This window comes from Pygocentrus nattereri, chromosome 26, assembly GCF_015220715.1.
Source record: "Pygocentrus nattereri isolate fPygNat1 chromosome 26, fPygNat1.pri, whole genome shotgun sequence".
NCBI classification, from domain to species: domain Eukaryota; kingdom Metazoa; phylum Chordata; class Actinopteri; order Characiformes; family Serrasalmidae; genus Pygocentrus; species Pygocentrus nattereri.
In genome coordinates, this window is record NC_051236.1 from 11685378 (window position 1) to 11712135 (window position 26758).

Below are 26758 nucleotides of genomic sequence, written 5' to 3' on the forward strand. Positions count from 1 at the left end.
GGGTAGAATTGATAATGTTCATATCATGATATTTTCCTAATAGGACACGATACCAGATGATATTTTAGTTTACATTCATAGCTTCTCTCATGCTTAAACAATGTCTTACAAACCTGACATGATTTTTTTTTTTTTCCCCTCTTAAATTGACATCAAAGGGAACCTTACACAGGAAAGGGTCAGAAACCATATTTCTAGGAAAAAAAGGTGTATATATACACTACATTGCCAAAAGTAATTAGTCATCCATCCAAATCATTGAATTCAGGTGTTCCAATCACTTCCATACCCACATGTGTATAAATTCAAGCACCTAGGCCTGCGGACTGCTTCTACAAACATTAGTGAAAGAATGGGTCGCTCTCAGGAGCTCAGTGAATTCCAGCGTGGTACCGTGATAGGATGCCACCTGTGCAGTAAGTCCAATCGTGAAAGTTCCTCGCTACAAAATATTCCACAATCAACTGTCAGTGGCATTACAACAACGTGGAAGTGATTGGGAACGACAGCTACTCACCATGAATTGGTAGGCCATGTAAAATGACAGAGCGGGGTCAGCGGCTGCTGAGGCACATGGTGCGCAGAGGTCGCCAACTTTCTGCAGAGTCATTCGCTACAGACCTCAAAACTTAATTTGGCCTTCAGATCAGCTCAAGAACAGTGTAGAGACCTTCATGGAATGGGTTTTCATGTCCCCTTCCTGTTCCAACATGACTGCGCACCAGTACACAAAGCAAGGTCCATAAAGACATGGATGTGCAAGTTTGGTGTGGAAGAACTTGACTGGCCTGCACAGAGTCCTGACCTCAACCTGACAGAACACCTTCGGGATGAATTAGAGCAGAGACTGCAAGCCAGGACTTCTTGTTCAACATCAGCTTCTGAACGCATAAATGTGTGTCTGGAAGAATGTTTCAAAATTCCACACACACATTCCAAACCCTTGTGGAAAGCCTTCCCAGTAAAGCTGTTATAGCTGCAAAGGGTGGGCCCACATCATATTAAACCCTATAGATTAAGAGTTGGATGTCACTCAAGTTCATGTGTGTGTGAAGCTAGATGGCCAAATACTTTTGTAAATATAATGTATTTTATATAAGTTTTACATTCTTTACCTTCATAAATTTAAAACCATTCTTTTAAAACAAATCTGAAGCACCCAAAAAATGACATGCATTGCAGTGAAGTGTCAGGTCCTGAATACAATGACAAAAGGATACATGGAAAACTACAAACAAACCTCTTCTGTACCAGCCTGGTATGGTATTGCTTGTCATATATAAAATATGTCTCTAATAATGTGGTTAAAACTAAAAAGCAATAACATGGTATGGTATGCTGGTGTAGATGATATATCGCCCAGGATAGTGATCTAGAGTTTGCACGGATACCTTTTCAGTATAGGCGCCAATACTGGGACTTAATACTGGCACAGTAAGGGTATCGGCAATGGTGATACCGATACCACAAACCAATTTCTCATATGCACATGTCCTTCTGAGTGCTATGTTATTGTACAGCAGTAGATGGAACTTACCAATACAGTAACACAGGTTGAAGAGCAGCAGCCAAATGCTCATGGCAAAACCTGTAATGGCAGTACAGCCTGCAGTGCGCCTCTGTTGGTCAAGATGAACAGTCTGTTTTTTTTTTGTTTTTTTTATAAACAAAAAAACAAAACAAAAAACCAGCTGCTACACACAGTGTGAATAACCAATATTTATTAAATTCCAGCAGTCTTATCCCCTGAGAAATATGTATGAGTGTACAGGACATGCATATGACACAAATGACTTGAGAAATTCAGGTGTGAAACAACATTCAGCACCATTTTTCCAGAGCCAGAAAAGCTTGTGTGTGCTTACAAGTACGTGCCAAATGTGTGTTTGTTTTTTTTGTTTTGTTTTTTTTTAAATACATTGTTCAGTTTTGATTTGACCTGTTCTGCACAACATTTACTTCAGTTGTTAAATATCATTCTTATTGCTCTCTATATCGTAAAGAAACAAATGGGTTTTCTTAAGCATTTAAAATGTTTATGCTGAATAACAAATACTAAAGCCCAGTCTCATTTCTCCCTCACCCCTTCCACTTAGCCTTACCCCTCTGTTTTGCGTGTTCACGCCTTGGGGTAGGGTGTTCCAAGTCTTGTTGAGATAAATTGCTAGTAGTGTCATGACATCTCAGTAGCTAGCTAGCTAAATTTCCCATTCCACCTTAAATGGTGTGGCAGTTACATTCTGGCGCCTCAGGCTCGAGAACTATTAATGGTAGAATGGGAAAATTTGAACAAGAAGCAGGCAAGTAGCCAACTTCAGCTTTGTATGACTGACGAATTTGGGGTGGGCGATGATGAATAATTGTCTCAGCCTCCCTCTATCTTGGACTCCGATCCAAGGGGGCAAAGTGACACTTGAAAGTTAAGTACAGGGATAAAAATAAGACAAACAAATAACAAATCGTTTTTAAGCTGCCTTTTTCCAGCTGACCCAGCCCTCTTTATTATAAAAGTTTTTATAATTTATAATGCACCAGATCTGTTCGTTAGAAAAGACGAGAAAGGGTGATTGATGTGCTCATGAGAAGTTTGGCTTTTATTATTAATAAGAAGCTGTTGACTCTCCAGGCAAAAGTCCCATTAATCCCACTTCTTTGGATTTTGTTATGAGTGTCTAGTCTTATGTGTAGTTTCCATAACTAACTGCGAAGGCCAAAATCATGATTTAATAATTTTTTTGTTGTAGCTTCACTGCTATAATGAGATATCACTTGTTTTTTGATGGAGTGTGTGTCAGGTCGCTGGTATGGCCAATGCCCAGCCGTGGGAAAAAGGCAGAGGATGAGGTACACAAATCAGTAAGTGAGTAAGTGCATGAGAGAAAGAGAGAGGTGGGTGTGGGGGAAAAATCAATGCTAACCTCTGGGGTGACTAGCTCTGTAATTGGTTTTAAAGTCAACGAGTTCACGCTTTTCTCATCAGAAATCACATCATTGGAGTGTATGCGCACTCACAGTCTTTATAGAAACAGCGCCCCAGACGACGCCCGTGTTGAAATCCAACAATCATGTCTTTTTGTGAAACCTTCTGTTCCCTCGTTTGCTTTGATTTTTTTTTTTTTTTTCTTCCTCTCTTTACTTGGGAGATTTGTCTTTTGTAGAATATATATTTATGATTACATTGTACCATCAATGATTCACTGATAAGTCTTTTGCAGTATTATCTGCGCTACGAGGAGCGCACGTAAGTCAGATAAACACATGCGAAAGGACATCAGTTGAAGTAGTGGAGGAGGTTCTCTGTAAAGCCCACTTAAGTCTTTCAGTGGGAACCCACACACATGCACACACATCCTTGCACTCGGGTTCAGATCACTGATGGACTCTCCTGAAGTGGACCCTTGTGTCCTTTTCAGTCTTGACCACAGACCTTCCACTCTTGATGTTGATGGTTTTGTCTCTGCTCCTCTTTATCCATTTTCATTAATTGAGCTTTGAAGGCAGCTCTATGAAAGATTTAAAACTTGCCTGTGTGTCTTGGTCAGACAGCAGAACCTGCAGCTGCGAGCTCTGTGCTTCAGACAGCAAAATCGTGGTGTTATGGAAATGTAGAGATTACCTTTTCAGCAGTTTTCTTTCTGGTACAGACTCTGGAGTCATATTTTTTTAACCTAGAGCTTCTGTGCATTTAAAAAAAAAATCTAAAAAAACATGTAATAGATTCAGAGCGTTTAATTTCATATTCATTTTTATTTCAGCGTTTTATTTCAGATTCATATAAAAACATGACTTGAGTTTTGATGATTGGAGCTTTTACGTTTATCAGTTTCTTGATTATGTTAACATTTCCACTGGAGGTGGAAACTTGCCTTGCCTCTGTTTATGTTACACTCAGTTTGGAAACACTGCACATAAGTTTCTGATATTCTGTACAGTCTATGAGGCAAACTGTGGTCACGTTGGTCATTTTGTGGAACAGTTTGTGGAACACATCTTATTAACTACTCACCCTGAGAGATGCTCCTGTGTTCTTATTGCCAAGTGCTGGTCATTGACTCGGTGACTCATTTTTATTTGAGCAAAGACTTTCTATAGACCCTTCAGACTGACCTCGGTCTTGAACTTTAAGTGATGTGTGATTTCAGGCAGCTATTAGGCCTTTTTAGCTGCCAATTAACTGCTATATCAGTTATTATGATTAACAATTTCAGTGTCTTTTTTGGAAATAAAATTTAATTGTATTAAAGTACAAACCTAAAGTGGTGAAGCTTGCTGATTAGCTGTCTTTCAAATCTTAACATCTGTCCGACACTGATATTATTTAAGCAAATGTCTGCTGATACCTTTTGATATCATTGTGTGTCCTTAGAATTTTGTAGGGAGCTTTTGTTTTTAAACATCAGGTTTTTTCATAAATAATGTTATTAATGACTAATCAACTTTATTCATTAATTGTTGCAACTAATATATATTTCAGTTTTGTTTTGCTCTGCTTCTGCCTCTTTGTTTCAGAGCCAGCTAGAATTGAAACACAGGGGGGCTAGATGAGAATAGAAACGTTTTTGCGCAGGAGAGAGTGAGTGAGAGAGAGAGAGAGAGAGAGCAAGCAAGAGCGAGGTAACGGTCAGGGAGAGAATTATAGGAAGGGCCATTGGGGAGGGGGTTTTGTGTGTATTAGGTGGAGAGTTGTACCTGAGCAGATGGCGTGGCTCTGTGTGATATGAGCAGGACCAGCACTGATAGGTTGGTTACATCACAGAAGGTTCCTGCACCAAATCTGCAATAGTAACGGTCTTCATGAACTGCTAATGTTGGTGTTATAGGTGGGCAATTAGGTGTAAAAAGTATACTTTGTGTCAATATTATGTGACACACTGACTGTTCTATATTGTAAGACCATCAAAAGTGCTTACAAATCTCTTCTGCTATTATTAATGTACAGATTCTGCCCAATTGCTCAAATTGGTTGAACATTTTCATCAGAAAGATGCTAGTGACCAGTGGTTGCTTGCATAAACAATCTTAAGTACATTTTCGTCTTCAGTTTTCATCTTTACTGTAAATGAACTGCATGAAATCTCTATGGAAATGTCAGGAAGAAGTGAAAAGTTAGGAAATTGTACATTTAATTTCAGATGCTTACATTTTTGCAATTTGCGAATTTCCCATAGAACTTTGTTTTATTCATGTCTGTTGTACCATCTTATATCCTTTATATTTACTGTAAAAGTGGAGGAGTGAGTGATGGTAGTACTTCATATTTGAGTGTAAGTAGGCTTAAAAACTGTTGTGATTACAATCTAATCACTTTTTTCCAAGAGTGAATTAATAGTGAGGCTGTGTATGTGAGTGTTTTTGTGGTTTTCTGCCAGATGTTATTTTTCTGTTGCAGTGATTCACAGTTTACTCCCACTAGGATTTATGTTTTTGTGTAGTTAGTTGTTCGCTTGAATTAAAGTCCTATATGATTACTATCCAAGTCCAAAGTTATTACTGATACAAGAATTTCACTTGGCTCCATGCCAAAAAGCTAGTTAATTCAGTATAGGATTTATATGCTGGTCTTGTTCTGATATTGTTCATATACATATCTACTGATGCCAATATGTAACCATTTATAAGATATAGAAACTGTGACTGAATCCACCTGGGTTAGCTTTAGAGAGAAATAGAACATTTATTTCTGTAGGGTTACAAATACAGTAAAATACAGTAAAAAAAAAGCTAATATTTAAGTGCAGTAGCCCAGCATCACCTAAATATTCTGCTCTTCACAGAATAGACTCAAAACTTGAACAGATACCTGTTAGAAATATGTCAGATCTAAACGTCTGTCCAGTGTTTCATTTTTTTTAAAGCAGTTTTCTGCTGATACTAATACGATGCTGATATCATTGTGCACCCCCTAGTAATTAGGGACTATTTTAGTAAAAGATTAACTTGTATTTAACTGAATGTACCATTATATACAAACGTTTAAACACCCCTGGTCAAAACGCCCGTTTGTTGATGTTTGTTTTTGCGTAGATGTGTTAACACGTTCTTTGTAGAGAACAAAGTTAAATATGGCATTTTTCTGCAATTGTATGTGCACAATTTTTATTTATTTACTGAGATAAACATATTGGGGAGAGCAAAATTAAAACATTAACTTGTTGTGTCATAACCTTTGCACGGGTAACATTTTATATTTCCAAAACATTACATTTAGTATATAAACAGTAATTGTGCATTATGTAAATGTGTGCAGATTTGTAGAGGAGGTAGTAACTTATTTTAAATCAGCAAAACATGTCATTTGACCAGTGGTGTCCAAACGTTTTGTGTACAACAGTGTGTGTGGTGGAGGGTGTGTTAATCTAGTCTAAGCCACCTTCCTCTTTAGGCTCACTCTGTCGTAATGCAGGTTAACTTTCAGCATCTGCCTTTTAATAACTCCTCAACAGAGCTGATGCATGTTACAGGAACCATGTCGCAGTGCTGACACATTTCACTGAAACCACAATCCAAACATTTTCTTCCAGTCAGTTGTTTTAAACTGAATTTAATGTGTGGCACATGCATTAAACACTTGTGTAATTGTATGATGTTTTTTGGGTAGGGCATACTTGGTCTTACAAAACCATAAAAGGGCATCTTTTCCCAGGAGGATATTGACATGCCAGAGGGGTCATGGGAGGGTGTTTGTGGGAGCTGGTGCTCCATCATAACTCTTTGAAGGCAGATGTTGTAGCCCTCACACAGCAGGGTAATATAAAAAAAATTGTTGGGTATCTTTACATGTAGCCAAACATGCAAAGCAACCATTCATAGACCATAGGGGCAGGCAATTGTGAAAAGGGTTACAGAAACAGACCTGAAAAACTGGTATGCCCATCAGCAAACATGCAAGGATGTCTTTGTTTACTTGCTGCTATCTGCCTCAAGCAAAGCTCAGAATTATCGTTTAAAGATGTGAACATTTTCAACTCGGCATATTATTTTGCTTCAAAAGGCTCATTTCTGTTATAATGTAGAGAGCGAGCAACTGCTTGCTACCCATGATTAGTTAGCATTTAACAAAAGTGTTTATTTCTTGTAATTATTTATGTGAACTTTTGGAATCTCTGGAACTCTGGAAAAACAGGGCACAGGACTGTAGATGGGCATGAAAGGCAAAATTCTTGTACGTTACTGCACATCATACAGGCAAAACTCTTGTGGTTGAACAACAAAACATGCAAAATATATTGTGATACTTCAATAAATTTTCACAATACTCAATATGTCACATTTCTTTTTTTCTGAAATCTGATCAGTTGGAACAGAGACAAAAGAATTGGTAGTGCTACATTCATACAAAAAAAATGTTATTCAATATTTTGTTCACTGTGTTGCACTAAATCCAGGCACATGGGGCTAACTTTGCAGTCTTTCTAATGAACCAAGCAGTACAATATCCACGATATGTTCAGAAAAGCATACTGTATTGTGACATCATTTTTCACAATAACGGTATATTGTCGTACCAGCCCTCCTTCATTGTTATGGGACGGCGGGGTGGTGCACCCAAGTGCAGAACTGAAACCCAATAGAAAAAATATTAAAGTAAAGATAGATGCGGGCAATGGAGTGTGTGCTAGATGTAGAAAAGTAGGGTGTCCCCGAGTGGGGTTCAGACCGCCGCTGTACAGATTGGCGGTCTGTGATGTTACCGCTGCGCCACCGGGAGGCAGAAGTAACCTTGGGGGAAGCCCTTCAAGGAAGGGAGAGCAAAAAGGCAGGAACGTAGAACAAAACACAGGCATAGGCACAGTTACGTCAAGACTGATATATTGCATTGACTGACATTTATGCATAAAAAGGGCAGTTTTAGTTAAAGGGCATCTTTCTTATTTATTTGTTTATTTATTTAAATTCATGAATGATTATCATTTGACCTGTCCAGGGTGTATCCCCAATGACAGCTGAGATAGGCTCCAGCAGTCCACCGTGACCCAGAAGGATAAACGGTTTAGGTGGTGTGTGTGTTTGTGTGAGTGATTATCATTTGTTGTATCTTTTAGTATGACACAGCAGAGCTGCTATGTGACAACAGCTGTTGTGAGAAACATTATACAGATAAATTAAAAAAAAAAGAAAATTTAAAAGATTTACTATGGCGGTATTGGACATGTTAATCAAGTGTAAGAAGTGTTCATGTAGAGTGCAGCACACATCAAAATCAGTGGTGTGTATGTGCCTACCTGCAGGGGTGATGAATTCTGGTCATGGAGAGCTGTGGACCAGTACAGTTAGAAATCCCCAAACTGCTGAATGTTGGCCATCCAGGACTGGAATTGATTATTTCTGCTAGTGAGTGTGCTATTTTTGGGAAGCAGCTGCCTGTCAGCCTTAGCCTTATAGGAACTTGCCCACTGGATACATTTCAACTGATAAGACTAAAACCTGGCCGTACTGATAACATGCACCATCATTATATCCAAGTTTATTATGATATCAGGTAAGTTAAGTTATAAGTTAAGACTGTAGTTTCTGAGGATTTGTGCTCCAAGCTAACGGAATGTCTAACAGAACCTGACATTGCTTGCTTAGATTGGACTGTTTCAATCCAACTACACCAGAAAGAAGCGGGAAAAATAGCTAATTTCCTGAAAAGAAATCTTCATTGCACAAAATAGAATTTGAAATTGAACTTGATGTACAAGTTTGAAAAGTGGCTACATCAGGACAAAATCTTTTGACTGTCTTTTTTCCTGTCACAGCTGACCAGTTATTGTTGAGGATGCCTTCTTTGTAGTCACCAGCGAGAAAAAAGCTACATAATTTCTGCAGATTCTAAAGAAATCAGAGATTGCAGATTCTACAATCTAAAGATTGTAAACAAAGCCATTCATGGGGAAGTTGTATATTCTAGAGAAACTTACCAACGCCGTTTTCTTTACAGTGATGGTCATAGGAACCAGGGCTCACAATGTCTGCAGCAAAAGTATAGCCATTTAATTAATTTATTAATTCATTCTTCTCCAACCCATCCTCCTGGGTCATGGAGGGTGATCGAGTCTATCTCAGCGATTGTTAGGCAGAAGGCAGGAAACACCCTGGCATGCTGCCAGTCCATCACAGGACCATCAAACCCACAAGTACATTCTGTATCTTTTTATGTGTAATATGTATGATCGTGAGAAAAGAATGTGTTGAATCTGAAAAAGACTTTCCTTTTGATATTGGTTACTTACAACACCCTGGATATATCTCTCTACCATGGATGGATTTGTAAAAAGTCAATTTTATTCCAAAAGCTTTTCACAAAACTATCATAAAGCAATGTTATCATAAAGCAATGTCAGGCATCAGGTGGGTTATTTGTAATCATTTCATCTGTTAACTCTCTGTGATGTACATTTTACAGTCATTATTTGATTCAGACGTTGCTACCAATGTGAACTGTTTTGACTCTAGTGAGAGCATTCTACATCAGACCTCTTTGAATGCCCATCTACTTTTGAAAATGTTTTAAATATTTGGAATTCTACTTTGACATAAACTGAAAGTTGCAAAAAAACTCATGTTTATTGCTCGTCTCAGTCTTTCGTATTCTCTCAAATTGCTTGATCAGGTTTAACCGACTCCGTGTTTAACAAGGCCTCATCTGAACGACCCTTAGATGACGACTGCCTTTTTTACCTTGTGAAGGGAACAACTATTATTATTTTGCCCAAAGATGCTGTCCAGTTAGCTCACTATTTCCCAAATGAAAGGCCCAATGTGTTGTAAATGACCACCAATTGTGGGGTAGAGTGAATTTGTGTGAACCACGGTGTGTGCAAATAGGTACATTGTATGCAACCTCTGTGTACACTCAAATACATTACTACCTGTCTGACCGGAAGGAGAAAATGAGAACTCTGCAGGGCCAGGATATCTGTGTTTGTGCATGAGACAGAGAGGGAAAGAGAGAGACAGAAACACAGAGAGAGACACAGAGAATGTGTGTTTACTGAACTACTCTCTCAGACACAGATAATTGGGGTGATTCAGAAAGGTGTGTGTGTGTGTGTGTGTATGTGTGTAATGGTCCCCCCATTGCAACAGGGTTGTAGTGAGCCGGATGGGGGTTGAGCAAGATCGCTGTTCTCTCTTGGTGACAGAGCCTGTTGCCATGGAGCTGCTTCTTCTATTGGCGAAGACCTCAGCCAATGGCATGGCAGCACACTCTGTTTCATCATTGAGAATTTTTTCCCTTTTGCTCTCACTCTCTCTCCCTCTCTCTGTGTATCTCTCTCACTCTCTCTCTTTGCACTCTCTCACCCTCTCTCCAACAGGAGGAAGCAGAGCCATTGCATAAGGTTTGTAATGGAAGCCAGAGGCAGGTTTAAACCTGACACACTTACTTTTAGAGAATTGAACATCAAACTGGAAGAGAGAAATGGCAGAACAAGCCACTCTCACTCGTTCTCACACACTCGCATGTACACATACACCTGTGCTGCCACATGCTGTCCACTCAGGCTTATACAGGTGAGAATATGGACTCGGTCTTTCTTCCAGTTCTTGAACGATGTGCAGAACTAACCATATTCATGTCCATCTTGTGTGTTGTCAGCTACAGCCAGGCTAATGGTGTATATGCCAGTGCTCTCTTGCCCTCTCTCACTTTCATTCTCAGTCTGCTCCGTCAGAGAGGATCCCCCTCTGCAGCCTTCATACTTCCCCTCCCTCTCTCTCACTCCTTCTCTCTAGGCAAAGTGTTGAGTGTATCTCTCTCTCTCTCTCTCTCTCTCTCTCTCTCTCTCTCTCTCTCTCTCTCTCTCTCTCTCTCTCTCTCTCTCTCTCTCTCTCTCTCTCTCTCTCTCTCTCGCTCCTCTTTTCTCGTAAATCGTCAGGTCTGACGCCATCCTCCCCCCCACAGCCCACTCTCAGTCCGGTGGGACAAACTCTTGACTCATTCCCTCTCTCCCTTGTTTCTTTTTCTTTCTTTCTCTGTTTCTGTCTTTCTTTCTCTGTTTCTGTCTTTCTTTCTTTCTGTCTTCTTTCTTTCTCTGTTTCTTTCTGTTTCTCTCCTTCCATCCTTTAGTCTCATTGCTTTACTTCAGTCCTTATATCAGTCTAGAGCTGTATGCATCTCTTATAGCCTACATTTCTGCAAACATGTCTTTTGCAGTCATTTTTTGTAAACTCTGCCCCCTTTTCCTCCTTTATCATCCCTCTTTTTCTCACTTCCTTCATTTTAAAATTCTCCATCTGTTTGACAGGATGTTTCGTGTTAATCACTCATGCACACCACATGTCCATGACTGAGTGTTTGTGTACAGGCTCTTAAAGCAGGGAATCCTCTCTATGACAAACTTTTGCTTGCTGTTGAATGTGTCCTGACAGTTTGAATATCTTCTTACATTCATGTTTTAAAAAATACATCCATAACTCTTTCCCTGGTGTGCTGCTCACCTTCAAACTGAACTAACATCTAGCCTAAACTAACTAGACCCGGTACAGCAGAAATCAGGAATACCTAGAATTAGTTTTTTTTTCTCAAGCATTTAATGTCTGTCATCCTTAAATCTCTCTAAAATCCCATAAGACAATATTGCACAAAATAGTTACATGCATGTTAGCTCATACATAAGACATCATTTTCAAATATTTTTGAGACATTGTATTCTAAAACATATTTTTAAAAATCTTTTTATGGACAGTTTTGTTGTAAGGTGGTTTTTCCAGATTTATCATTATTTTAGTATTATTTGCATTACATATGAACAAGGTTAACTCTTATTTTGAATAGAAAATAAAATGGCTATATTTGCATTGTAGTCATTGTTGACCGTCGGTTCCTGTCATCATCACAGTAAAAAAAAATCTGAACTAAAACGTTTCCATACAATGCACCATTTCCCATCAAACCACTTTGAATGACTTGTGGATTTGTGGTGTCCATGGCAACATGATAGACACAGTGACTTCCAATGGAACCTCAGTATGCAGTAGGTAGAAGACACATCCAGTGTTGACCAAGACTGTGGGGAGGACAGAAGGTGATGGAAATGAAGTTTGTGAGATGAGTCACCAAGACTTCTTGTCTCTGAAAGCCACATGTTTTATTTGACAATCCAGTAAATCTTGTGATCCATGTCTCCTCCAGGAGGAGCTCATGCAGGAAGAGTTTATTTGTGATTCACTGAAGTTGTTGCTGAACTTGCGTTTTTAAAAGTACATAATGTCTGAGAAGTCTGAGATGTTGGACTGTGTGGTGCTGGAGTTGGGACTTTTTGTTACAGTGAAGGGAGGGAGTTTAGAACGAAATGGTCAGAAATAGGCACAGTCTCGCAAAGTGTAGGAGGAGAGGGGAAGCAATCGCTCTGCTGGGAGAGACTGTCTCGCTTACACAATATGAGCGGACTGCTGTGCTGCTGGGAAACATGTAATTAGTATTTGGTGAGGGTTGTTATTGGGTTTTGAGCGATGACTGTTAATATGGAATGTGGGAGATGCACATGGATTCTGCAGAATGTTTAATGCTGGGATCAGCTGTACCTGCTACTGATGTCCGCAACCACCCCCATGATTTAGAGAGCAGATTGGCTGAACCTCTTCCTGACTTGTGGCCAAACCGAATAGGAGCCAGACTAAAGGTTGGGTTCAGGTAAAAGCAGTATTACTAAGCTGATTTACTATTAGGCATATGACAGTTAGTGTCATATATAGTCATATGATCATTGGTATGGTATGGCTGTGTCTACGGTTCACAGCTTGGTTTTCCATAATGTCAGTCATTCAGCTTTCAGTTGGCCCCAGACTGCCTTTCAGATTTCATTTACCTCTGATGTTGCACTGAATCCATACTGCATCAATACTGATCCTAAGAATCCTGTAGAAATCTGAAAAATAGGGGTAGATAATATGGCAAAAATCTGACCTCACAATACTTTTTTTATGATGCATAGTATTCAGAAGCCCCAGTAGTGCCACTCAAAAGTCAAAAACCATGTATTTGGTGATTCTGGTTCACTGTTTCATACACTGCATTGCCGAAAATCCAGTTAAATAAGCCTAATAATTAGGGATATGGCAACAATATTAGGCAAAAGTGCAATTTTTGACCATTTTCAGTAGTGAAAAACAACCAAAAAAAAGCTTAAATATACTTATAACAAAGTGTCAAAATCTAAGACTTTACTAATCATTTTACAAGTAATGAATGAGACATGCATAGTGTATACGTTCAAACAGTTTGAGCGGCAGAAGATCAACAGCAGGAATGTCTGCCGATTGAAACTATTTAACCAAGTGAATTTACGAGTGACATTGGACAAGCGGTTTATTATCTCTCTTCATGTCAAGTACCCCAATTCCAATGAAGTTGGGACGTTGTGTAAAACATAAATAAAAACAAAACACCATGATTTGCAAATCCTTTTCAATCTATATTCAACTGAATACACTACAGAGACAAGATGTTTAATGTTCAAACCGATAAACTTTATTGTTTTTTGCAAATATTCACTCATTTAGAGTTTGATGCTTGCAACATGTTCCAAAGAAGTTGGGACAGGGACAACAAAAGACTGGGAAAGTTGAGGAATGCTCATAAAACACCTGTTTGGAACGTTCCACAGGTGAACAGGTTAATTGGAAACAGGTGTCATGATTGGGTATAAAGGGAGCATCCCTGAAAGGCTCAGTCGTTCACAAGCAAGGATGGGGCAAGTTTCAACGCTTTGAACAACTGCGTGAGCAAATAGTCCAACAGTTTAAGAACAACGATTCTCAACGTGCAACCTGCAAGGAATTTAGGGATTTCATCATCTACAGTCCATAATATCATTAGAAGATTCAGAGAATCTGGAGAAATCTCTGCAAGTAAGCGGCAAGGCAGAAACCAACATTGAACACCCGTGACCTTTGATCCCTCAGGCGGTGCTGCATTAAAAACCGACATCATTCTGTAACGGATTTTACCACATGGGCTCAGGAACACTTCAGAAAACCACTGTCAGTGAACACAGTTCGTCGCTCCATCTACAAGTTCAAGTTAAAACTCTTCCATTCAAAGCCAAAGTCATATATCAACAACACCCAGAAACACTGCTTCTCTGGGCTCGAGCTCAGTTGGAAAAGTGTCCTGTGGTCTGACGAGTCCACATTTCAAATTGGTATTGGAAATCATGGACGCCGTGTCCTCCGGGCCAAAGAGGAAAAGGACTGTCCGGATTGTTATCAGCGCAAAGTTCAAAAGCCAGCATCTCTGATGGTATGGGGGTGTGTTAGTGCTCATGGCATGGGTAACTTGCACATCTGTGAATGCACCATTAATGCTGAAAGGTACATACAGGTTTTGCAACATATGCTGTGCTTATTTCAGCAAGACAATGCCAAGCCACATTCTGCACGTGTTACAACAGCATGGCTTCATAGTAAAAGAGTGTGGGTACTAGACTGGCCTGCCTGCAGTCCAGACCTGTCTTCCACTGAAAATGTGTGGTGCATTCTGAAGCAACTGAAGCTGTACATCAAGCAAGAATGGGAAAGAATTCCACCTACAAAGCTTCAACAATTAGTGTCCTCAGTTCCCAAACGCTTATTGAGTGTTGTTAAAAGGAAAGGTGATGTAACACAGTGATAAACATGCTCCTGTCCCAATTTCTTTGGAACGTGTTGCAGGCATCAAATTCAAAATGAATGAAAAAACAATAAAGTTTATCTGTTTGAACATTAAATATCTTGTCTTTGTAGTGTATTCAATTGAATATTGGTTGAAAAGGATTTGCAAATCATTGCATTCTGTTTCTATTTATGTTTTACACAACGTCCCAACTTCACTGGAATTGGGGTTGTATTAGGAGTGGATGAAATGCCCAAGAACCTCCCCATTACAGGTTTGATACCACTTGAAAATATGACATCATATTGATATGCAGAACAGCTGGTGACATCCTGTATATTAGATAATTAAGCTTTGGCCACGGTTTAGTAAAGCATAGGAACAAGATCCTAATGCATGGCCACGACTTAGTAAACCATGATCTCATTCCTACGCCTTATTAAGTTGTGGCCATGCATTAGGATCTCGTTCTTATGCATTAATAAGGTGTGGCTACGTGTTATTTTTATTTATACAGGATGTCACCAGCGGGGCTCCATAGAATTCAGATAAAGAACAGAAGCAAAAAAGAAAGTCTCTGCTAGCACAGAAAAAAAAATATCTGGAGCGTGTAAACTAAAAATAAAACCATGTATCTCTATTTTTGGAGATTTTTATATTTATACATCATTTCAGCACCAACTCTTCTTTATGTTGTATGAAAAGTTTGTGATAAGTGGACCAATAGAAATGCTCTAAAATGACTTTGAATAAAATCTCTTGCATTGAAAGGTAACAGTATTTTTGCCTTCTACTGTAGAGTTACTATTTTGGAGATTTTTTTTTTTTTTGGACCATGACATTGTGTTGTGTTTTACATGTTGTATATATTGCCTTTTTTTGTTTTTTTCACCTAATGTGTCATAATGTGTCAAGGATTTTTGTTTCTGTGCATCTTAACTAATTATGCCCTCATTATGAAACTTGTAGATGGTCGGTGTTCAGTCAGTACTCACGATATCTATGATATGATATCAGAAAAGCCGTTATTCATCAAAGTTGCATAATCATAAAATGAGCACATGCAAATTTCATTGACAGATTTGTTATTTTTCTATTGGTAGAAATGTGTCTAGTCTGAGGTTAACTAACCAGAAATATTATCAATATTATCTATAATATCAATAGTGACACTAAAAATAGAATATAATAGAAATAATTTGTGCAGTAATGAAACAACAATACAAACCTTGTGAGGAGGTTGTGTATGTACTTATGGTCACACATGCATATAAACACCCTCACACAGATGATAAGCAGACAGTACACAGACACATTAACTGGAATGTAATCTGAAACAGTGAACATATCCATGAATCACTCCTGCCCGACTGTTGTCATCAGCCCCAGAAGATAGAGGCTGCTTCAACCCAGCAATACACAACAAACTGGGTCACTCTCTCTCTCTCCGTGTGTGTGTGTGTGCGCCAAATCTCATGTTGTCCATGTGGTCTACTGTGTGTATCCTCACACAAGCCTGTGCAGTTAAGTTGTTTCTGAATTGGACAGCACAAACCAGGACACGTGGTTTCCGTGGTTACCAAAGCCCGCCCTGAACACGTTGTTTAGCACAGTGGGAGGTGGTACTTGTCTTTGTCCGTCAAAAAAAAACAGATGAGTGACTCTCTCCTTCTCTTTCACTGGCGTACCTGCTCGCTCGCTCGCCTTAATATTTATTTTTAATATCATCCCTCGCTTTGCCCTTCTCTCTCACTAACACAAATGGCAGCAGCTGAGAGTGACGTTACCCGTCGCCTTGGCAACCCTGTGAAAAAAGGAAAGAGGAAGAGAGAGGTAGAGAGAGTGAGTGTGAGCGATTGCTCATTCATGAACATTCATTTCCCTCATTCATCGTCATTTTTGTTCTTTCATGATAAATTCTCATTACGGTTACAGTAGCTGTTTGGAGGCCATACTGTGACGCTGTGCAGGGCAGCAGAGTGAGCGTCTGTTTGCTACAGTGTTGTGTAAGTCTGTGTGGGTGACTGGTCAACAGTGTCATGCATTGCTGATGACGTCTTCTCTGCAGTTGGGAATCCCTGCTCTTTGTGCTTCATTCTCTCTCTCTCTCTCTCTCTCTCTCTCTCTCTCTCTCTCTCTCTCTCTCTCTCTCTCTCTCTCTCTCTCTCTCTCTCTCTCTCTCTCTCTCTCTCTTCCCCCTTCCCCCTTGCTGTTTCTTCTCTTTTTCTTGTTCTTACTCTCTTGCTCTGTTTCTTGCTATTGCTCTGTATTTTTCTCTTTCTTTCTCTCGCTCTGTCTCTTTCCTTTCCCTCTCTCTGTGCATATGTTGCTATTGCTGTCTCTCTCTTGCTCCACACACTGTCTCTCCCTCCCTCCCTCTCTCCCCTCTCTCTCTGCAGTATGACGTCACTGTTGGAGGTTCCTCTCTCTTCATTCTTGCAGCACAGGCTGTTCTACTTCCTTCACTCAAACAGCCTCAGGCTTTTGCCGTCTGCGTGCCATGATTTCTGAATTGCGTGATTTTAATGACCTGCCCCTGGATGTGCATTGTCATTTCAAAGTTTTCTGCTTATGGGACTGTTGTCTGTAGATGTATTGTACAAAAGTATCCAGACGCTCCTTCTAATTGGTGAGTTCAGGTATTTTATGGTGCACGCTTTGCTGACATTGTGCTCACACATCCATAGAAAAGTATTGACCAATAGAATGGGATAGACTAGAGCAGCCACACTGGAGCCTAGGGTCACCATATACAGTGCCAGGCATTAACTAGAGGAGTGTAAAGCCTCCAGTGTTCTTTGAAGTGATAGAGCTCCATCCGGTACCTGTGAGATGCATTGTATTGGCGTTTGTGATCCAGAAGTAATCATCCAACATCAGTACCTGATTTCACTAATGCTGTTGTTATACTGTGTATATATGAATACAGCAGTATTCCAGTATTTATTGTAATAGTGTACAGACTTCTCAGAGACTGTGACAGCAGGAAAAAGGGGGATTTCTATAGACATATAGTGCACATATGATATCCCTTTCATGGCAGATGGAAGATTACTTAACTCTGGCACCTCGTGATCTCACTGATCCTCAGCCAGCCACAGACACAGTGTGGGTCGGGTGCATTTAAATTAAGGTGATGTTCCCTTGAGTCATCTTGTCATGGGATGCTACATCTTTTTGCAAATGAGTTCAACAGTATTTGCAATTCATTGGTCACAGACACAATTGTGTACAATGTTCATTTATCCATCTGCTAATTCTTTATCATTCTGTTCTGTCTGTCAGGAGTGTTTGTTTCCCAATTTTTTCTGGATGACTCACTCAGTAAAGTTCTTGTCTTTCTGTCCAGTAGGAGGGGTGTGTGACGCTGTGTGTGGGGAGGTTGTGCAGGATGCAGCAGCAGTGAGGACACACTCTCGCCATGGCGTGTCCCCCACCCCCTCTCCCTGTTTAGAGCACCATCCGCCCTCTTACTCACCACTGGGGCTTCAGAGTGGAGCCCCACACGCCACACCACACACACCAGCACACTACAATCCCAGGTACATTCTAAATTAAAGTGCTGTGTATAATTTGGGGACAGATAGCTTTCAGTAGGTTTTTAATAAATGGCAATATTTTATTTGTTGGCTTGCAATAACTTAAAGGGTCTGTGTCACAGGAAAGTAAATTTCCCTCACTTTTCATTTCACTATTTAAAAAAAAAAGGACTTTGATGTGCTGTGTAAAGGATAATAAAGTTTCAAAATGTAGCGTTCCCTCCACAGTCTATACAGTCTTGTCCAAAAGAAACATTTCATTCCATTTTTAATTTTTATGATTTGAACACAGCAGCAGCTGTTTAGGTTTTTTTGAGGAATGGAGAAATGCTCAAAAATGACTGAAAATGAAATCTAGAATCCAGTTACATTAAAAGTAAAGAATGTTTTTGCTTTCTCCTGTAAAGTTACTGTTTTGAAGATACTTGCATTTATTGATTGATTGATTGAACCGCGATTATATATGGAAACCAGGCTATAGTCACACAGCAGGTAAAAATGGCCAAAATCTGATCTTTTTCTTCATGTCTGATGCAGATGTGTTATCTTTGCATCACTGTGAACAACAAAAAACACATTGAATCTGACATTTTCAATTCCGATTTGAAACGCTTTCATATGTGGCACTGAATACCACAAACAGCCAGATCAGAATTCATGGGACGTTCACGTCAATCCAACTCGACATTTGTCATAACTTGGCGCTGCGGAGACCTCCTAAACATTTAGTCTGTTAACAGTTAACAGCCAAACAAAAAAAATCGGATTTGATAAAGTCAGATTTGGGCCACTTCTACCTGCTATGTGAATATAACCCAAGATGGAAAAGCTCCAATTTAAAATGAATTGATTTTATGGTGTCACCAAAACCAGCACATTTATTTACTTACCATTGTAAGGAGTGTTTTAGCCCAGACTGCTTTTTGAGTCAGTCACAATACAGACCAGCCAATCACAACAAAACTACTTGTATGTTAGCCTTGACTGCACAGTAAATGAAATATCCTGTGCAATTGTAAGGGACAAAGAGAGGTTGGAAAATGGTCATGTAAAAATGTTTTATTATCGTACATGAACCCACACAAATGGCTTAAGTGGACCCATTAAATATTTATATTAGATGCTTAAATCCTGCTGTTTTTCTTTGTAAAAACTGCAAAACTAAGGCAACAACTGACAAAACTTTGGGGACTTTGGTTGACATCCCACACATTTAAAGTTAAGAGCATATTCCCTTCTCCTGAAAAGTTTTGGATTTTGGCAATAGGGTTTTGTTCACTGGCAAGTATTAGTGAAGAATCGCTAAGTATCTGTTATAAAAAGACATTTTTATAACTAATTACAAACTAACAGTGTAAAGCTAACATTACCAGGAAATTGCTAATGTTCTGGTACTCTCTCTTTCTCTTTTTTTTGTTTCATGTCTCACTTGTTTCTCAGTCCTCTGTGTGTGTGTGTGTGTGTGTGTGTGTGTGTGTGTGTGTGTGTGTGTGTGTGTGTGTACTCAAGGTGTGTGTGCATTGGGCTCCGGCCCCCTTCCTGAGGGAAGATGTCTGTGCTGTTGCCTCTTGACGGGGTGAGGGAGGGGGAGAGTGCACTGACCTCTGAGGCTCCGACTGACACCCGCTGCAAAGGAAACACAAACACAACCAGCAAAGATTGCTCCACTGACAACAACACAGAGCTTGACGAAAACCTCTCACAAGACACACAGGTAAAAAAAAAGACACAGAAATCTGTTTCTCCGAATATCACAAGATAAATGGTGACAGCAAATTAAGATTACATACTACCTCTAAATTACTGTTATACAGTAGGAGTGTCAGAAATTATTGATACATTTGAGTATCGCAATATGATAATTGGTGATACTGTATCGATTCTCCAGAACACAATATTGATTTGTAATTAATAGATTGCATGCACAGATTTGTGGTACATGTGGTTTATTTTGGGTTGTATTTAAACCTCCATCCTAGCTGGCAGTGTTGTAATGCTGGCAGTGTTGCTGGTGAATTTAGGCTATCCTAACTATGGTTTGTAGATGTAAATGTGCTGTATGAAAGGACAAGGCTGAATAATTTGTCAGAAGAAAACTTCCATAATAATGGAGAATAAAATGGAGCCTTGTTACACCATTCCCTTTCAACATCACAGGCATCACTGTGCACAAGTTGTACAGTAAGATAAAAAAAAAAAAAAAAGTTTAGTTATAGTTTTTTTTAAGCTGATATAGTTAAATATTATTTCCTTTGTTCAGATTGCACAAAAAGTAGTGCTATGATGTTGGGTGTTACTTTTTATTATAATAAATTATAATAATTTTAATACTTTTTCAGTTTTCTTATAATTACAAAAATCACAATATATTGCCTTACTTACATTATCGCAATTTATTGCAACATATTGAATATTAACCCCTGTATTGCCACGTTCTTATGAATACACCCTCTTGCCTCTCACCTTTTAAATATATTTCTATATGTCTGTCACAAAATGCTGTATTTGAGTGATCAAATCCAACTTTTTTATAAGCTTTGATCTAAATGGTTGTGTATTTATTTATTTATTTTTTCTTTTCCCCCCAATCTATCTCAGAAACGCTGTCAGAACCATGGCCATACCAGGAAAAGAGCCAAGGTAAACACTGATGCACGCTGCGCTGCAGTGTCATGTACAACCTGAATGATGTTCGCCTAATCCTCCTGGCCAAATTTCAAATGTGAGAGGAAAGAGCACACTCACACTCTGATGTGAAATGATGTAGGTTCAGGCATTGGAATTACATGTGTGTTCCTGGATCTTTATTTCCTCTGTAAATTGAAGTACTTTCCCTCTCCCTTATTGCTATCTATCTTGCGTCTTTTCCTGACACCCACACCAGAGGTGGGAACTCAAGTCAGCAACTTGGCTGACTTTCACCTCGACTCAGACTTGAGACTGAAGACTTGTGAAGTTTTAGCAAGAGAAAATAATAATAAGCAGTACCACTTTATTTGGACTGGTGTTTTGTAGATTATTAATAAACTCTTAACAGATTATCAGTAACACATTGCATGTATGAGTTTGCTATAAGTTTTGCTTTGGTCATGCACAGTTATGATGGCTCTTCCTGACCTTACAACTGCATCAGGTTTGATGCAACTTCATAAGATTTTTATTACAGTAAGATCTTCAGCCGATTGAGAGAACAAATTGCAGTGGTGTTTAAAAGAAAGAAGCAAAACAACACTTGGCTTTAATGTAGTTTGTGTAGCAAGTATGCTAGCTAGTGCAGTGGCTAATTTGGCTGAAGTTGTGAGCTCAAGCAAAAGTTTTAGTAACTCACAGGTCACATTTCTTTAAAACTTAATAAAACTGGATTAGCTCTCAGTTACTATAGTTACTATACACACTAAGCAGTTATTCTGAGTTGTTCTGCATCTTTCCTTTAAACACTGCATTCAGATTGAAGAGTTTGTGCTATCAAACTCGCACAAAGCTGTTATTTAAAACCATGTTGAACCTGATAGGTTTTAGTATGACGTTACTTTTGCACAATGTAATCCCTGCAGCTAATAAGACAATTAAAATTCTTCACCAAAGGCTCAAGACTCAACTCTCACTCACAACTCTGACTCCTTTTTTCTCCTTTCTGTCTCATGTGCTCTCCCTCTTACTCGTTTGCAAACACATACGAACACACACACACACACACACACACACACACACACACACACACACACACACACACACACACACACACACACACACACACACACACACACACACACACACAAGAGTGAGCAACATGGAACTACAAAGACTGAATTAACACGAATTAACTTTTTCTTTCTTCCAGTCCAATGCCAAGCTAAAGCTGGTGAGGAGTCTAGCGGTATGTGAAGAGTCTTCAGGCCCGTTTTGTACTGATGGACCTCCAGAAACCCAGGTACTGCAGCATGCCTCCCTGTTCCATATGAAATGCTTCAGTGGAATAGCGTTTCTCCTTACTGAACCTTACGTAATGGATTATTGAAGTTATCTTAACCTGCGTATAATTTGACACTCTTCAGGACATTATTCAGCTCCACATCAGCTGCCCGTCAGACAAAGAGGAGGAGAAGTCCTCGAAAGATGAGTATGAGAGTGAAGAGAGGGAGAAGAAGGACAAGACTCCGCGCAAAATGCTCTCACGTGGTAAGACATGCGTTTCAACGTGTGCTAAAGGCGACCCTCTTAAAATAACCTGGGAACAACTGTGGCTGCCTCAGATGTGACCTCAAAACTTTAAGAGAATGCAGACTTCTACAAATGTCTGCTTGCTCTGTACAATTGGCAGTGAAGTTACAGTTGTGACCACTTTACTGATTTGAGACAAGGTCATTTTACCACTCCAGTTCAAAGACTGGCTTTCCATGTGTGTGTGTACGTGTTGTTCTTGAAACAGGCCAGACTCATGCAGAGCCACAACTATGCCATTAGCAGCTAATGACTTCCAGGCACTCTTAGTTTAATGAATTAATAATAGGTTAAATCTTGATTGATAGATATAGCTGGCTAGTTTCTATGTAATGATTGAATTTATAGGTTGCTGTGTACTTTTCACTGTGTAAAACACTTGAGAAAGACAGTGTTACAACAGACTAGAATAGAATTTTAGATGTTTTCAGTTTTATGTGTTCAGGTTTAATAAAGGAAATGGGAAAAGGGAGCAGTTGAAAAGGAGAAGGGGTAAAAAACAGAAAGAAAACCGAGTCAAAGGTTCTTTTTCAACTGCCACAAAAAAACTGATGCTGTTAAAACATACTTGCATGTCCCTCAGCTTGGAGAACAGTTTCCAAATGGCCAGATTGTTTTCTAGCCAGTTTTTGCTTCAGGCACTTCCATTTCAGCATATACTTGTCTTAGCCTGAGGAGAAGCCATTTATGCAGTAAAACTGGGCCCAGCCTTCCCTGTTTACTCTCATTTGCAAGATTTGGGCCACTTCATTTCAGCTGAATCCCCTGCAAATCGCCGACCACTCCAGCGGACTAAGTTTCTCCTGCCTGGCGAAGGCATGAATGAAATGACCATAGAAGTGTGACAAGGCAGGATTTACTGCCTTCTTTATTTTGGGTGTTTTGGGCATAACTGAGTTACTCTATTGACTTCCACAGTGGCACTGTACTGAATCCATGTAAGGGTCCAGAACTAAGGATAGATGGGTTTGTGGAGACCTACAGTTCTCTTTTCATTCCTTCTGCAGACTCCAGTCAGGAGTACACAGACTCCACAGGCATCGATGTGCACGAGTTCTTGGTGAACACACTGAAAAACAACCCCAGGTACAAATGAGACAGCAAACACAACAGTGACACAGGACACTGTTTGATTGCCCAGGACATGTTACTACAACTTTTAGCCCCCCTACTGACCAATACCAAATTTAAGTAGCTAGAAATATCAAAGTGAAATCAACTGAAAACAGTAGGTCCATTAAAGGGAACAGATGTAAATGTCGGTTTCTTTGCACAAATTTTAGTGCACAATTTCTATACATTTGCTAGATTTAATATATTGGAAAATATAAAATGTGTAGAGCACAAGTTTACTTGCCAACAAAACTTGTAATTTGACTGGGGTGTCCAAACTTTTGAATGTGACTGTAAAAACATTCTGCAGAAAACAAAAATATCAGTGCACATCTGCTGGGTGATGGACAGTATAGATACCTTTAGTAAATTCATGTTACCAAAATATTAAATAATGTTACTGGCTGACCAATAATGGTCAAGGCATAATTAATTTTTTTAATGCAAAATAATGAGTGTTATTAAAGGTTAAAATCCTGTACCCACACTAAATATGACGTGCTTGTTTGCAGCTTTAACTAATTCATGCATGTAGATAAATAGTATAAACAGTAGTTGATACTACTCCTTCACTTGAAATCTCATATCTTTCTCTCATTCTTCTACTGTCTTTTCATATTTTTCCCAATGTCACAGGGATAGAATGATGCTGCTGAAGCTGGAACAAGATATACTGGAGTTCATTAATGATGACAAGTGAGTGAGTGTGTCTGTGTGTCATCTTGTTTACCTGGACTCCAGCCCCCCCCCCCCACCAAACCTGGAAAGCTTACAGTCTCCATCAGCTATAGAGTTGTCACTTCTGGGTGGTTGCAGTTATTTTAAACTAGCAACAGACCCCCAGTGAAATACTGTGCTGCCAAACAAGACAAGAATTCTCACTGTGGTTTTAGAAAAAAATATGTTCTGGTGATTGATGTGGAAGTGTAAATATGTGGACTACATTGAATTTACTTGACATCTATATAAATATATCCTAAACAGTTCTGTTCACTGTGGTCTCTAAAGAGGAAACAGAGGACTCTGCTGCAAATCATCTGACAGGATTGAAGCCATAGTACTGACAATCAGTGGCACCTTTTCTCCCTATCCTTTAAAATGCACCATCAGAAAGGCTATGTGTACCCTAGTTAACTTTATATAGTGTCTAGAATGATTTACCAGTGGTAATTTCAAAGGAGTAATTTCAGGAACAGCGAAATTGTAGCTGTCTGAAAAGGATGAAAGTAAATGCGAAAAATGGTTCCCTCTTTTATCAGTGCTGCCTTCATCCAGAGTTTATTTTAATGGCTCTCTGCATGGAAAAAAAGTTCTTACCCTTAAAAGTATTGAGACATGCAGAAAGCAAGTAATGTCTTTTTGTGACAGTTGCTTTTACCTTTAAGTTTGTCTATAAAGGTTGTTTTTAAAAACCAGAGTGGTTTAATGGAATCGACAAGCTGTGATTTCAAATGAATCCGAACAGCAACAACTCGGAGGGTAAAAAAGTCACTCTAGATGATGGTGCTTGGAAAATGAAGTGACTTGGTATGACTGAGAGCTCTATGTTAAGTTTGAGGTTGTGTCTGTCTGTCTGTCATGGCCGCTTGAATGTGGTACTTATTGCCCCCTGTTGGCTACTTGAAGCTTTGCGTCTGTAATTGTTGCACATGATAGACCTGTTTTACAGCTCGGTGGAAGGTCAGAGACCACACTTTCATTTAATGAATTTTAAGTCAATACAAACATTAAGTACAAGTTATTTTCTGTGTCAGAAAAAGAAACAGAAATACATTTACAATATATTTAGTAGATATTGGAGGCTTTCACACTGAAACCTTTGTAACTTAGTATGATATAATATCTGTTACTATTTAATCACTCTTTACTTTTGTGCAGCCTTGTTACATTAATTCTTCCATCCTTTCAGTCTTAAAATGAACACTTTACAGCTGTATTCTCCCAACAAAGGCAGTTTCCAAAGGTGTCACTGTCATTGTGTTCCCCTTCAAACAGATAATGTTCACACTAATTACTAACTTCAACGAGTCTTTCTCTTGTACCTCTAAAATGGCTAAAGACAGTTTCTGTAATTAGATATAAGATACTCCACTTGCATCAGGAATGGGGGACATCAGTGGAAAACAAGTTTAAAACAAGAATTGCTTAAAGTGTAATGAAACTCACCATAAACAGTACTTTAAGATTTTATCTTTAAGAAAGTGGGAAATCAAACTCCGTTTTTGCTTCAGATCTGAAAAAATTGACAGGTGTTTGTCCGTCCTTCTGCTGTGAGAACACTGAGTCTGAAAGGATGTGTTGTTGTCGAAACAACTGTTACTGACAAAAGGTCATTAGCCCTAAGCCTGGCAAAAAAGCCTGGACATCCAAGATGTGGAGTAAAGTTTGATGGACTGATGAGTCTGAATTTGTCATTTGGATTACTCTGATCTTGAAAAGCAGAAAATTCAACTTCATGAAACTAATCTGAACAACTGAAAGAAAGTCTCTTTAAAAGACTACAAGTTGTAATAGAGAAAAAGGCTGAAAAAATGATGGATGCTGAAAATGAGTATGTAGCACTTTCTGAGTGGAAACTGAATAAATAAAAGGGTAGTCTTTGGCATTTGCACAGTATATATGCTGTATATAGCCAAACATTAAGGCATCTATATAAATATATTAAGGTTTTTCGAACGGTGGAACATATACTGACCAAAACACCAAATAGCCCCTACAGCCAGACATGTTTACATGTAATGATTCAGTAAATTGCAAGCTACAAGTTGAAGTATTTGTCAAATTTACTAATGGTGGTAGCATTAGCATTTTTGCTTATTATATCTATTTTTCAGTAATCAGTATAAGAAGTTCCCCCAGATGACCTCTTACCATCGCATGCTGCTACATCGAGTCGCGGCTTATTTCGGCATGGACCACAATGTGGACCAAACTGGCAAAGCAGTCATCATCAACAAGACGAGCAACACGCGCATGTAAGGGGAATCCACTCAGTGCCAGGCAACACATGCCCTAGGTTTTCATTGGGCACTCATTTTATAACATTTTTTCTCAGGCTTGTACAATTTGTTGGGTTCTAAATAAAGACTCCATAGCTGTAATATATGAGAAATATTTTGTAAATGACTGCCCACATCTTATTTTTTACTTTTACTGGGCTTTTTTTTTTTTCAATATATTTGTATTTTGTTATTTGTAAAGCACTTGGATGCCAGCAGTGTATGAGAGGTGCTATATAAACAAACATGCCTTGCCTTATTAGCAATGTTGAATATTTCTCTGTATCAATTTTATATAATTAGAACAT

General features: G+C 39.1%; 1 protein-coding gene across 12 annotated transcripts in view; it reads left to right on the forward strand.

Annotated features, from left to right (window-relative positions):
• LOC108431811 (R3H domain-containing protein 2) overlaps positions 1 to 26758 on the forward strand; it is a 70849-nt gene that overhangs the window by 17129 nt on the left and 26962 nt on the right. For 7 of the 12 annotated variants that reach the window (XM_017705194.2, XM_017705188.2, XM_017705185.2 and 4 more), the window contains 8 exons: positions 17928 to 18120; positions 19558 to 19831; positions 20716 to 20757; positions 21959 to 22048; positions 22173 to 22296; positions 23346 to 23424; positions 24088 to 24147; positions 26286 to 26426. In XM_017705194.2, the coding sequence (XP_017560683.1) occupies positions 19667 to 19831; positions 20716 to 20757; positions 21959 to 22048; positions 22173 to 22296; positions 23346 to 23424; positions 24088 to 24147; positions 26286 to 26426 (701 nt within the window). In that variant the 5' untranslated portion in view covers positions 17928 to 18120; positions 19558 to 19666. The remainder of the gene's footprint in view (positions 1 to 17927; positions 18121 to 19557; positions 19832 to 20715; positions 20758 to 21958; positions 22049 to 22172; positions 22297 to 23345; positions 23425 to 24087; positions 24148 to 26285; positions 26427 to 26758) is intronic. The other 5 variants (XM_017705186.2, XM_037535049.1, XM_017705189.2 and 2 more) reach the window with 3 other exon arrangements.